The sequence below is a fragment of the Vespa velutina genome, chromosome 1 (genome assembly GCF_912470025.1).
Source record: "Vespa velutina chromosome 1, iVesVel2.1, whole genome shotgun sequence".
Classification (NCBI taxonomy): domain Eukaryota; kingdom Metazoa; phylum Arthropoda; class Insecta; order Hymenoptera; family Vespidae; genus Vespa; species Vespa velutina.
This window is the reverse complement of record NC_062188.1, coordinates 6,362,879-6,376,280: the sequence shown is the minus strand read 5'-3', so window position 1 is coordinate 6,376,280 and position 13,402 is coordinate 6,362,879. Positions and strand designations below refer to the sequence as shown.

Sequence of the window (13,402 nt, the reverse complement as noted above, 5' to 3'; positions counted from 1 at the left end):
TTTTTTTTTCTTTTTTTTTTTTAATTGAACGATCTTGATCTTAAATTGGTTAATGTGTATATGAAAAAATTTTCATTTTTGTTACGACATTTATTTTTCTTGCTGTAGTGTATTCCAATATATACAAAGTTTGTAGTATAATTATACTTAAAGAGTAAAATTTCTATATGTGGGTGCCTTAAGTATATACTAGAATTATGAATATAGAATATTATGAACTATTTTAATTATAATAATTATTTTATATAGTAAAGCTTATTTTAAAGAAAGTACGTCTTGATGCATATAAAAAATAAAATTGTGCACATAGTATTGCAGAGTTATAAAATAGTGAATAAATTTTAGATAATACATATCCATCACTAAAAGTGCATGATAGATTCTAAAGATAGAATTGTAGATAATAAGAACCTCGTGTCACATTACACAAATGTGATAGAAATTTTTAATATAATTATTGGTCCCAGATCCCAATATGGACCAAATATCAAGCATCTTACACATAAAACAGCCGAACGCGACTAGTTGACACTAGTAAGTCGTCGTCAAAAAACTTTGTTTCTATTACCACGTTGCCACTGTTTGTAAAAAAAAAGATCAGTATCAATTAAATGTGTATTATTATTATTTTTTTTTCTTTAATATAAAACTTTAACTTACTTCAATACATTAGCTGGCATCATTTGACTTTCCGGAGCTGCTTGAATCAAGCTCTGCCACGTATTTGTACTATTTGGAATAACAAATCCAAATTCAAAAAACCATTCCTCCAAGCAACGACCCTTAAAGAGTACTTTTTGTTCCAATCTAAACCTTTCCATTGGTTCTGCAGAACTGAAATTAATTTCTCTAGACACTGCACGACATTTCAGAATCTTTTTTGGTACTCGTGCTTCATGTTCAACGTCAGGTATAGATCTACAATTAAATAATGCAATAAATTTAATAATTCACTTTTTTAATACAAGAGGATTTAATTATACATTTATTTATAGGTTATGAGAATTCAGATACTCACAAATCTTCATTGCCTTGCCATAAAATTTTTCCGCTATCAGCATCTCTCAAATTCATCCAATTACTATAATTAATTCAGTAATTAAGGAAAATAACATTCTAAAAAGAGAAATATTATGTTACGAAAATACTGTTTTGACAGTAATGTTAACCTATATATCTTAACCTATCTTCGTAGAGTTTGCCGAATGCAGATTATTCGTAAATACATATTAATAAAAAGGATACACTTGAAAGCCTTTGAGTATGTCTTCACCTCGAGATGGCATATTTAAATAGATATGATTATAAAATAATTACAGTATATATACAGAAATACGATACAAAAAGTTCAAACTTCCATCATACTTAAAAATTGTAAACATAACACTTTGCTATAAAAATTAAACATGGATGACAGAACGACTACTTTTAAATCAGTTGGTACTACAGATTACTTTTGTATCCACTTAGAAATATCTTAGTTATACAATTAGATATTTTATCGATCTATGTTTAATAGATATCAGTTGTATCGACGTACATGTAACAATTATCTATTTTATCGATGCTAACTCATGGCGTTGATCATATACGAATCGTTTTACACACATGTCAAATATAACAGTTCTATCGACTTGACTAACCAAATTAAAACACTTCAAAGATTTACGATAATTCTTTATAATTTCTTTTGAAGGAATCTATTATCAAATATGGCTATGCTTGCAGAACCTCGACGAAAGCAAAAATGGACGCTAAATCCACGTGGAAAGGATTGGTCTAATGGTATAAAAAAAATGAAATGTTATAAGAATGAATTAACAACGCGAATTACTCTTTTAAATTTATTTGTAACTTAATCATAATTCGATTTATAAATCTTATTAAGGATGTTATAGGTTAGATTATATTTTAATATGTTTCAATTTAAATATATTACATTTTAGATACAAATAAATTTGGACAAAGAATGTTAGAAAAAATGGGTTGGACAGCTGGTAAAGGTCTTGGTATTAATGAACAGGGTACGACACAACATGTGAAAGTTAAAGTGAAAACTGATACAGTTGGTGCGTAATATCTTACAAGCATATTATATCACATATATATACATATATATTACATAAATCTATTTAAGTTTTTATCTTTTGAAGGCATTGGTTTTAAAAATGATCAAGATAAGGCATGGACAGAACATCAAAAGGCATTTGATAGTTTTTTGAATCTTCTACAAGAAAATCAAGATTCTGAAGTGATCAAAAAAACAAATACAGAATATTCTGTAGCCAATACTCAATCATTAGAATTGAAATCTAAACAAAGTCGTGCACGTGTACAGTATGTATATTATATTGCTGTTATTATAAAATACAAATGTTTAATATATTTCAGTTCTAATCAAAGAATATTTCACTTTACAGTTATCAAAAATTTACACGTGGAAAAGACGTAAAGAAATACAGTGCAAAGGATTTAGCTGATATACTTGGAGATAAACATATTCTAAATAAGGAAAGTAAAATTGAAGGACTGCAGAAAGATGATCCAAACGTTACCAATACTGCACACGTTGAAAATATTACAGGAAGTGCAATTACTATAAATAGAGGCAGTATTACTGATTATTTTAAAAAAAAGACTTCACATTTTCTTAAAAATAAAGAAAACAATAATATGAGTTGTATGGATGTATCTGACAATGAAACTGAACAATACAGAGGTTTTGGATTTGTATCCAAAAGTCCTAATTGCAAACAAACTAATAAGTCAAAATTTAAATCCAATTATACCTTTGATAATCCTGCTTTAGATTTACATAATAGTGACGATGTACCAAAAGAAAATACGAAATGCTTGAACAAGAGAAAAGGGGACTCTTCAATTGAAAATGATATGCAAAATTTAGGTTATGAAGAAAACTCTGCAAAAAAAATAAAAATTGATGATAATGATACAAACAGTAAGGAAGGTTTTATAAATATGGCTCTTGATTTAGATACAGATGTTAATGAAAGTTGTGTAACTAATAAATTTGAAGTCCCAAGAGTAAAACTTGGTCTTACAAACGATGCATTAGACCTAACTGATGAAATTCACGAGAAAAAGCGAGTAACATTTAATAATCACGTGGAATACAGTACAGATTCTAGTAAGAAAAAGAAACTTACTGGTACACTGGATAAATTTGAAGTTGATTCTAAGAAACGTAAAAAGAAACAAAAACAATTTGTTTATACTAACCCTTCAAATAAAATTGGTTTCATTAATGAAGGATTAGACATTAATTTAATATCTCAAGAATTAAAAGATAATAAAGTAAATGAGTGTAAAAGTAAAAGTAAAAAGAAAAAGAAGCAGGAACAACGGAGAATATCTAATCTTGAAACAATAGAAGAAACATCAGAAGAAGCAAGTACAAACAATGGTAGACAAGTTGAAAACTTGAATAAAAATTTATATGCAGATTTAACTAATGAAGAATATATGTATGAAGAAAATAATATAAAAAAAAAGAAGAAAAAGAATAAAAATAAAATACATGAAATCGTAACAGTGACCGATGACATTGATGATACAATTAGTTACATACCAGAAAACATAAATTATTCGCAGAAAAAAGAAAAAATCAAAAAGAAAAAGAAACATATAGCAATGGATGATGATGTTACTTATGAAAAAATTACAGAAAAGGCAAAATGTAAAAAAAAATTCACAGAGAAACATAAATATGAAGAAAATGTAATTAATATACCATTAGACAAAAATGAAGAACATTTAGTCATTGAAGAAACTATAGTTGATGATAAACCTACAGAAAAATCAAAACATAAACGGAAGCGTGATAAAAAACGTCTAAATAAAGAACTAAAATGTGAATTGGAAGATAAGAACAATGAAGAAGTACCTTGTGAAAAGGTACAAGATAACGATGAAGAAATTAAAGTGAAAGCAAATATTAAACATGATATAATCAGTCAAAAAACTTTTGATAATATAAATAAAAACGATAGAATAATCGTTGAAAAAAATGTTAGCGATATGGAAATGCAATTACAGGATGTGAAACATTCGAAAATAGATCCTGAAGAAAACATGACAGTAACAAAAGATATATATTTTCGTGGAGAAAACTCAAAGATGTCTAAAAGGCTATTGAAATCATTTTTTGATTTAGATTACATATTAGACTTTCCAGGTTCTAATATAAAGAAAATAAAAGGTTATGGTGCAGATATATTTTAATAATTTATGATTAGATTGTTCACTATTAGACAGTTATAGTGATGATATAATTTATTTGTATTGTGAAATATATATTACATTTGTAAAATGTATAATTAATTTTTATACCAAAACTTGAAACAATTATAATTATATATATTACATACACAATAAATTATTATATTGCTTCTATATTACATTGTTATTCGTTTGTTCTGAATATTTTGTAATATTTAATTTATGAAAATAAAATATGAATTTAGGAAATGACAATATTTTACAATATATAGAAAAACAAAAAAAACAACAAGATATTTTTGAATTGATTTATGTAAAATTTATGTGTATTAATACTATCATAATCTATACATTTGATCCATCGAAAGATGGATTCATCTTCGGTGAAATGGTTAATTGGTGAGTGTTGAAATATAATTTCGGATCCATTGTATTGTCGAAGTACTCAATTCATTATCAAGGGATTAAACTTTTACACGGAAGCTTATGATAATAGTAGATTTCTTTTTTAAGGACCGAACAACGCCAGTAATAGTAGATTACTGTTTTATCAAACCGTATATAATATCGATAATACTTACTCTCTGTTTGACCAACCGAATAAAAATATCGGTAAAAGATCTACGCTGTTTTATCGATCTAATGAAAATAGTCGATAATAACAAGACTCTGTTTTATCAAACAAATAAATTGCCATTTTTCCGCTTCACTTCACTTCCCTCGTATTATCACTGTGTGATTACTATTATTATTATATTATTACTGTTATTATTATTATTATTGTTATTATTATCTTTATTACTATTATCTTTATTATACTATCATCATCATCATCATCATCATTATCATCATCATTATTATTATTATTATTATTATATTATTATTATTATTATTATTATTATTATTATTATTATTATTATTATTATTATTATTATTATTATTATTATTATTATTTCATTATTATTTTAATCAATATAACATTTTATAGGATGCGAGTATGTCTTTATTGTAAGACACATCTTTATTGAAAGTTGTAATCAATTTTCAAGTTTTAATTAGCATGATATAAACAAAGACCTAGAAATTTAAAAAAGTTTTATAATGAACAAAAAATTTATAGATTAGATCCTTAAATGAGAAAATATAAAATCTTTCAATTAGATAAAATATAGAATGGTTTCTTTCTACTTTTCAGTTAGATAAATAGATTTTTATCTTAAAATACATACCATTATAAATACATATTTGGAGACATAAAGATTTGAAAAGTTTTAAATAATATTATAAAAGAACTAATTGTGTGTGCAAATTAAAATTTAGATTTAAATTATATCAATAATCACAAGAGTAAAAGATATTTCAAAAAGTCGAAAAGTATCATTTCATAGGTTAAAGAAAAAATAACAGTAATTATTATGAAAACTCATGTTCATCAATTGAATAAGTATCATACATACAAGATCTCTGAAAATGTTAACTTGCAAACATTGATATTTATTTAATTCCTTGCATTGTTATAATCAATGACAATGGTTGAGTTAAAAAAAAGTTAATTCAATATGGAAGACAACAAATGCATTGGTGACAATTACAAAAATTCCTGAAAGAATAATACTGAAACTCAACCATTGCACTATAAAAAAATATCATTACCATAGAGAGATATGTAAGTTAAACTTTATTAATCATAAACTTGTATAATCATTATGAGATTATATTCACTTATTTCCCACGCTGTGTAAGGTTGAATCTGATATGAAAATTTACAGGGATAATAATAGAAAGAAGTGTAATAAATCATCAAGATAAACCACATTTATATATGTTTTTTTTTTGATAAGTCTCACATAAAAATCATAACATGGGCACGTATTAATGTACCTCAATATCAATTCTGTAGATCTTTTGTGTAAATTTTTTGTCAGAAGGATGAAATAATTTTGAATTAGCATTTTCTCTTCTTTTTACTGATATACACAAGTCAAGAGTACTTAAGTAATCCTTCTAATTTTAGTCACTTCAAGTTATTTCATTAGTAAATAACAAAGAATTCTCAGATAAGTGAAATTTACTAATACAAATATCTTCATAAAGTGCAAATCATTTTGCTTTTTTCACATATATGTATTGTCGGTGAAGCTTTTAATTGTACTCTTAACAGGCTTATTATTGTGTCATTTCATTTTGTTCCACTTTACTTTGCTTAAACATATACACATATTAAAATTTGAATGTATCAAGAAACAAACAATGATAGTATTGTATATTCATAAAATTTGCAATGCCATTCTTGTAAGTTCATACCATCTTGTTTTATACTGTTATCAACAAATATTACCAATGTATGCAATAAAATAAGACAAGGCAGTGTTCATAGCACATACGTATTTGCATTATTTAACTAAAAATTTTTGCATTTATCAATGTTTTATGTACTTTAATTTCCTATTGCATTAATGTCCAACCATTTTTAAAAACACAATATTTCAGATAAGATAGTACTATGCTACATGTTAAAAATGATGATTAGTACAATAAAGGTTTTATTATATTGCTCATTTCAAAATACGTATTCTTCTTAATAAAGAATACTTATATGATTAAGTTCAGCAAAATTGATGAGCTTAGAAATCGCCTGATTGAAAAATGAAATGTTGCATAATATTATCTCTTCCAAAATGTTTGAATTATTTATGATGATTGTACTATACGTTCGTACTTATATCCATTCTTATCTGCTGCATAATAAAACAGAATGTTAATCATGTAACTTTCACGATATTCCGTATACAGATTTTTTAATAATACGACTTTTTATTAAAGAAATTATTTTTCCAATCTCTAATCAGACTTTATACATCAAATTTTACGAAAGTTACGTGATCTTTACTCTGTATTAATTTATCTAACATAATATATATATTCCTAATCTAAGTATCTACGAAGTTGACCTAATGTATTTTTTCATATATTTAATTTCCACTTAAATACTCGCAAGTATACAATTGTAAGTGCAGTACTACTATGGTATATATATTTACATAAAGTGAAATTAGCTAGTATATAAATCTTCACGAATCCGGATTCTTCGTCAATCTTATAAATGGTAAAATGAAACCATCGTATATACTCCCAATATAGTTTCCAAGCATTGCTCACGATACATGATTTTTGACTTTGTAAAATTTCTATACATGATTGTGGATTTATTTGCTGATAAATCAACGTGGCTTTGTCTGAAATCATATTTCACAATCCACTAAATTTGTAAAATATTAACTATAGACATAAGAAAATGACATATGTGCATTTAACTATATCACATTATAACTAAAATACCCTGCAATATATGAAATATATGAAAATATCTTATTTATTTTACTGTTATTATATTACTGTTATAGAACATGTTATATTACTGACCTCTTCATCAGGAGCTTGAGTAGAAGCAGCTATCACTTGCTGCACCTGCAAGGGAGTAGTTCCACTTACAGGATGAGATGAGGACTGTTTACCAAATTTAACTGTATCCTGGGCTGATTGAGATAATTCTGGTCTCCTAAGATAAGCTGCCTCTTTTTTAGGTGGTACCACGGGTTTATTAGGTGGTACAGGAGGAGGAACGCCACGAGAAAGAGGTGGTTTTTTTGACGATAGTGTACCAGGAGCTTGAACGGCCTGTGTAGAACCAACGTGAAAACCATGCTTCCCTGCAGTTTGCGTTGATGGTACTAATTTTGCCATGCCACCAGTATTAGGAGGAACAGCTACAACTGGTCGTTTGTCCATAGCCTGAGAAATGAACATGTAGCACAGCCAATTTAACATTCATGAAATCAGATATAAGTATATCTCCACATGAATCCTACATATTTCCCAATATTTAAGGTAACATTGAAAAAAGATCACGCCAAGGCACCGATCCAAAGCAGGAAAATCAATGAAAAACAGAAACAATAGCAATTAAAGGTGTTGAAGGTCGTGTAATATATATTATATATATTATATATAGACATTACAAGCAAATTCTGAAACAGTGATACAAGAATTTTCGTATTAATATAAAAATAAACAAATAATAGTGTGCAGTTAATATAGATTCTGCAAGAGGATTTAGGTATGCGATGTTCGTTTATATGATGTGTCAATAGTCATAATAGTTTGAAAAAAACTTTGTGGCTAACAATAGGATATTTTATTTTAATGAAAATTTTAATAGTAATTATAAAACTTTTAGGTGGTAAATGATTACTAATGAAGGTGTGTGTTCTAATGTCTGAATCATTATTGTCAAACTTGAATATAATCAAATTATATTATTTGTAATTATATAAATAATTATATGCAATCTAAATACTTAAGCAATATCGTCATGTTATAAATTCAATACAATTCTAAAATTTTTCTGCCAATACATAGCTAAAGAAGAATACATAACATGATTTAAGATTACAAATATGTTTCATGCGATGATGATTTCCGAAAAATCGTTTCTTTTTCTTTTGTTTTCTTTTTTTCTTGAAAAATGTATATAACCAAACCATATAGATTTAGCAGTAGCGATTATAGGACAGCAATTAGGGAAGATAAGCAGGAAAAAATTGTAAATAAAGCTCAGAAATTAATTGCATACAACTTTTAATGAAGGACTTAATTAATGTACATACTGAATAATAATTTTATGTACATAAAATAAGAATATTATAATAAAATATTGTCCTAGGTATCGATGATATGGTAACTTATAAAAATGGCATACTAGGTGTCTGTGATATAAATATTCAAAGGTTTCATTAATATTCAATAATAATGTAAATAGGACAACCAAATCATACTTAATCAAAAATAAAAATTTCAGCATAGAATCTGTGGCATTTTTTATATTTTTTTACTAAAGCTATAGCTTAATAATATTTAATTTATCTTTTCAAATAATCTAGATTAAAGAATAATTCGTAAAAAAACATTACAATAAGCAATTCTTTGAAAGTGTATATAAAATTACACTTGATGAAAAAATCATTAATATATGATTAATGAAATTTCAAACTTTAAAGTACAATTTTAGTAAAAATTAAATTTTTTTTTAATATAACATATAAATCAAAAGAATGAAAAATTATGTTAATAGAAAAATATATCTACTCACTCAATTACAAATTCTTCTTTGAATTTTATGTTAGAATTAGAATTAACACAATTACAATAAAAAGAATTAGATGCCACAGATTTTATATTTACTATGTAATGTAATATATGTACATTTATTGTGGCTATTCAATAATTACAGACTAAAACATTGTATTTGATATCTACAATGTTAAACTATAAGACTAGAGCAGGGTATAAAGCTAAAATTATCTATAGATGAATAATATACGCATTATATATTTAATGCAATTCAGTTTACTAAGCGAAAACTTTCTTTTGACTAGTAGTTATAAGAAAATTTTGCTATAATCATTGAAGATAATACTTCAGAATTATTTTTTAATATAATAAAGCTATATATATATATAAATATATATATAAATATATATATATATATATATTTATATATATATTTATATATATATATAAATATTGAGAAAATAATGTTTTCATAGATATTTGTTCAAAAATATGTTTTATAAAACATTATCACTTTGTTCTCATCGCTTATTGGCAATTTATAAAACTATCAAATATGGATTAGATGCAAAAATATTTCATATTACTTCCAATCAACTGAACTATTTTTCTTATATGTATATTTATTTCAAACTAAATTATCTTTCTTATACCTCTGAAACTTTCCTAATATAAATGATCTGTACAAATGCTAACTTTATTTTCGTACATCATTTTGTTACTATTATTTGAAGTTTCTAAATAGTAATAGTTGCTATAGAGAGCCTATATACTTACATTAGACGTTTGTGCATCATGCAGATTGCTTTTACTTTTCTTTTCACCAAAAAAGAATAATAAATCATTAAAACTTTACTGCTATTAATATAAAAATATTTTTTGTGTGCAGTACATTTTCTGTGTAAATAGGCTCTGTACAATTATTAGATTAGAGTAGAATGAGGGTGGAAATGTGAATAATTTACCTGTGTTTCCGAAGGGACTGCAGATTCACCACTTGTTGGTGGTATATTAGGCACATACGTAACTCCACGTAATGCTTGCCCAGGTGTCACTGATCTGGCTATTCCTGTTGCTGTAGAATGCAATAAAATGTGAGTTGATGATAAGTATATAGTTAAAGAAAAATAATATGGAATATGTAATATCAATGTAATATGAAAATCAATAAAAACTTTAAAATATGAATCTATTATTATTGCAATAACTATTGATGCATCCATTTCTCTGTGAAACATGCAATGTATTCTTATAATTATTATAATTATTCTTACTTGGTCCGCTGACAGGTACACTAGATACAGTTGCAGTAGGTTGAACAACTTTACTACTGACCATAGGTGTGCCAGTTCCCAGTACCGAAGTTTTGACTGAATAAAATATATAATTATAAACTATACTATATCCTTATTTTGAGTGAAAAATATAATACATACTTGTTTGTGATGTATTAGTCGGCCTCAGTGTTGGCATAGCAATTAAATTAGCTGGCTTTGCAGGTGGTGGTGGTGGAGTTGCCCCAATGCCTCTTGGCGGACCTCGTGCTTGCGATTCTTTCCATGCTTCTACTTCGTTTTTTAATTTCTCTAATTCTAATTCAAGATCTTTTGCTCTCTTTTCCTCTTTAACAAGGGCTTGTCTATACTGCTGTCTCTCCATATCAAATTGTGCCAATTGTTTTTCTAATTCTGCTTCCATTTGTAATGATTTTTTACTTTCTTCTTCAAGACCCTCAGCCATAGAATCTATTCTTACTTTTTCTTCACTTAATATCTGTGCTAAATCTTCAGATCTTTTTCTCTCTTCAATATATTTCATTATTATCTTTTTACGTTCTGCCAAGAGTAAAAGTATTATTTGTTTCTGACGGTTTTTTTCTTCTTCTAGCATATCAGTTATCTTTTTTAATTCAAGCTCTATTCTTTTTTTTTCTTGTTTTTCTAATTCTAATTCTTTTTTTAATCTGGTTCTTTCTATTTCAAGTCCATAAGTAATATCATCACCCTGAGCAGTATCATGCTCATGTTTACGCTTTTCTTCTTCTAATTCTTTTATTACCTGACAAATAATAAATCTAAATATTAAATTTTGTTACATTTGTAGTAAACTCAATAAAGAAGAAAATGAAAGTTTATTTTAAGACGAATACATACAGCTCTATGCCTTAGTTCAGCATCTTTAAGAACTTTATTCATTCTGCATTGAGTTCTCCTCTGTTGCGTTACAAGAGCCTCCAAACTGGCAACTTGTTGATCAATTTGATTTCCTTCAGGTCCAATAACACCACCCACAATCGCAACATCACGAGCAAGTGCTGCACGTGGATCTGCTGTATTACTAAGGTACCGTGAACTAAGAAGATGTTTCATCTTCTCTGACTATACAATAAAAGGATTTACATACACATATATATATATATATATATAAACAGGAACAGACATACATTTTATATCACATATCCATGTATACTTATAATAATATACACATGGAAATGAACAATATATTCAAAAGCAGGATTATGGAAATGCCAATAACTAATTATATTTTTATATGCTTGTTAATTATGATTTATCATAATTCTTTGAGTAAATTATTAAAAATCATTTACTAATGATTATTAATTTAATCTTAGAGATATAAGATATATTATTTTATAAAACTTAATATATATTATTTTATAAGACTTAAATTTTATATAAATAAAAATTAAATGAGCACCGCAGAGATAATAGCTTTTGGAAATACCATAATCCAAATACCATAAACGCACATAATAAAAAGAATTACGCAGACTGCATCTTAATATAAGAATAAATTAGATATATATGCGTCAATGAAATAGAAATTAGATAAAATTACTTTTAAAGCTGCTATCACAATGTCTCTAGCTTGAAGTTCTCCTTCTAGATATCCTAATAGTTTTAATAAATCACTTCTATTCAACTCCATCTTTGGATTGCGCTGTAACAAAAAAAAAAACTATGATGTATGCAACATTATAAAAATATTAATTTATAATTTTCAATATTTAAAATAAAATGATTAAAGTTCTTCTTTGTTAGGTAAAAAGAAATATTCGCTTGGAGGAAAAAAAAAAGAGAAAAAAAAGGTATATAAAGAGCGCGTAGCACGTATTCACACACACACAAACGTGAGAGAGAGACATGCATCCTTTGTTTAGTAAGGTATGATTCTAAGGTTAATTTTATAGAATTATCTTAGTACCTTTAAAGTGTTAGAGGAACTTTTGTCAAGTGGTTCTATGTTATTGGACTGTTGAAGCTGTTGTTGTTGATTAGTATGCGACGATAAAGTGGAAGAAACGGATTGTGTCTTCATGGTGGTGACTGTAGTACTTGACACAACAGCTCCTGACGGACCGTCTACCGGCGGCGGGCTTGGCGAAGCCACGTTAATGATATTTTGGTTTTGCGATGCCATCATTTTTACTGCTTTGAAAGTTCTTGATTTAAAAGTTTTCTTCTTTCAATGATGCCTAACGCGGCAGCAAATCGTCAATCGGTTTCTTCGTTGAAGCGTATTACGAAGAATAAACGTAAAAGCATAGGGCCGTTCAAACTTCTTGGTTCCTAATATCTTGCGTTCCGTACTCATGTCGAAACTGCTGACCCCCTGCTGCAGTTAAGCCGACAAATAAATGCCATATACTCGAGTAATTTCAAATCTTTCCTCTCCAATTCTCCTAACGCTTCCTTGAGCAAAGCCGATCGATCCTGCATTCGGCTTTAGGAGCTCAGACTGGCTTCGGCTCTTGACAAATCGATCATAAAGCGCAGCTCGCGGTTGAGAACTGGCCTCGTGTAAGGCGAAGCGCGATCCACTCCTCGCCCATCATAGTTACTCCATGATCGAGAAGATATCGACGGATCGACGCAAGCGCCTGATTTCAAATTACAATATCATCAAACAATTAATGGAATAAATGTATAAATATTACATTGCACATACCGATATAATACCTATCTTTATCTTTTTCTTTTTCCTTTTTTTCTTCCTTTCTTTTTTTTTTTTT

General features: G+C 27.3%; 3 protein-coding genes across 5 annotated transcripts; 1 reads left to right on the top strand and 2 right to left on the bottom strand.

Annotated features, from left to right (window-relative positions):
• Positions 1-75: 75 nt before the first annotated feature.
• On the bottom strand, positions 76-1,763 carry LOC124950653 (retinal rod rhodopsin-sensitive cGMP 3',5'-cyclic phosphodiesterase subunit delta). The gene is made up of 4 exons (XM_047497636.1): positions 1,246-1,763; positions 1,019-1,081; positions 661-918; positions 76-578 (listed from the first exon to the last, which is right to left on the bottom strand). Exons 1-4 carry the CDS (start codon positions 1,284-1,286, stop codon positions 497-499), a joined length of 444 nt encoding a protein of 147 aa, XP_047353592.1. The 5' UTR covers positions 1,287-1,763; the 3' UTR covers positions 76-496.
• LOC124950584 (MATH and LRR domain-containing protein PFE0570w) lies at positions 813-4,332 on the top strand. The gene is made up of 4 exons (XM_047497516.1): positions 813-1,785; positions 1,947-2,069; positions 2,154-2,337; positions 2,421-4,332. Exons 1-4 carry the CDS (start codon positions 1,713-1,715, stop codon positions 4,240-4,242), a joined length of 2,202 nt encoding a protein of 733 aa, XP_047353472.1. The 5' UTR covers positions 813-1,712; the 3' UTR covers positions 4,243-4,332.
• Positions 4,333-6,050: 1,718 nt separating this feature from the next.
• On the bottom strand, positions 6,051-13,247 carry LOC124949106 (CTTNBP2 N-terminal-like protein). 3 transcript variants are annotated; one of them, XM_047493718.1, is made up of 9 exons: positions 12,595-13,245; positions 12,229-12,330; positions 11,523-11,747; positions 10,806-11,427; positions 10,644-10,739; positions 10,335-10,444; positions 10,147-10,185; positions 7,663-8,031; positions 6,051-7,475 (listed from the first exon to the last, which is right to left on the bottom strand). In XM_047493718.1, the coding sequence occupies exons 1-9, from the start codon at positions 12,811-12,813 to the stop codon at positions 7,461-7,463; spliced, it is 1,797 nt and encodes a 598-aa protein (XP_047349674.1). In that variant the 5' UTR covers positions 12,814-13,245; the 3' UTR covers positions 6,051-7,460. The 3 variants fall into 3 exon arrangements, with proteins under 3 accessions (XP_047349674.1, XP_047349665.1, XP_047349681.1); XM_047493709.1 differs by lacking the exon at positions 6,051-7,475 and having other exon boundaries at positions 7,572-8,031; positions 12,595-13,247; XM_047493725.1 differs by lacking the exons at positions 6,051-7,475; positions 10,147-10,185 and having other exon boundaries at positions 7,574-8,031; positions 12,595-13,246.
• Between the last annotated feature and the right edge of the window lie 155 nt (positions 13,248-13,402).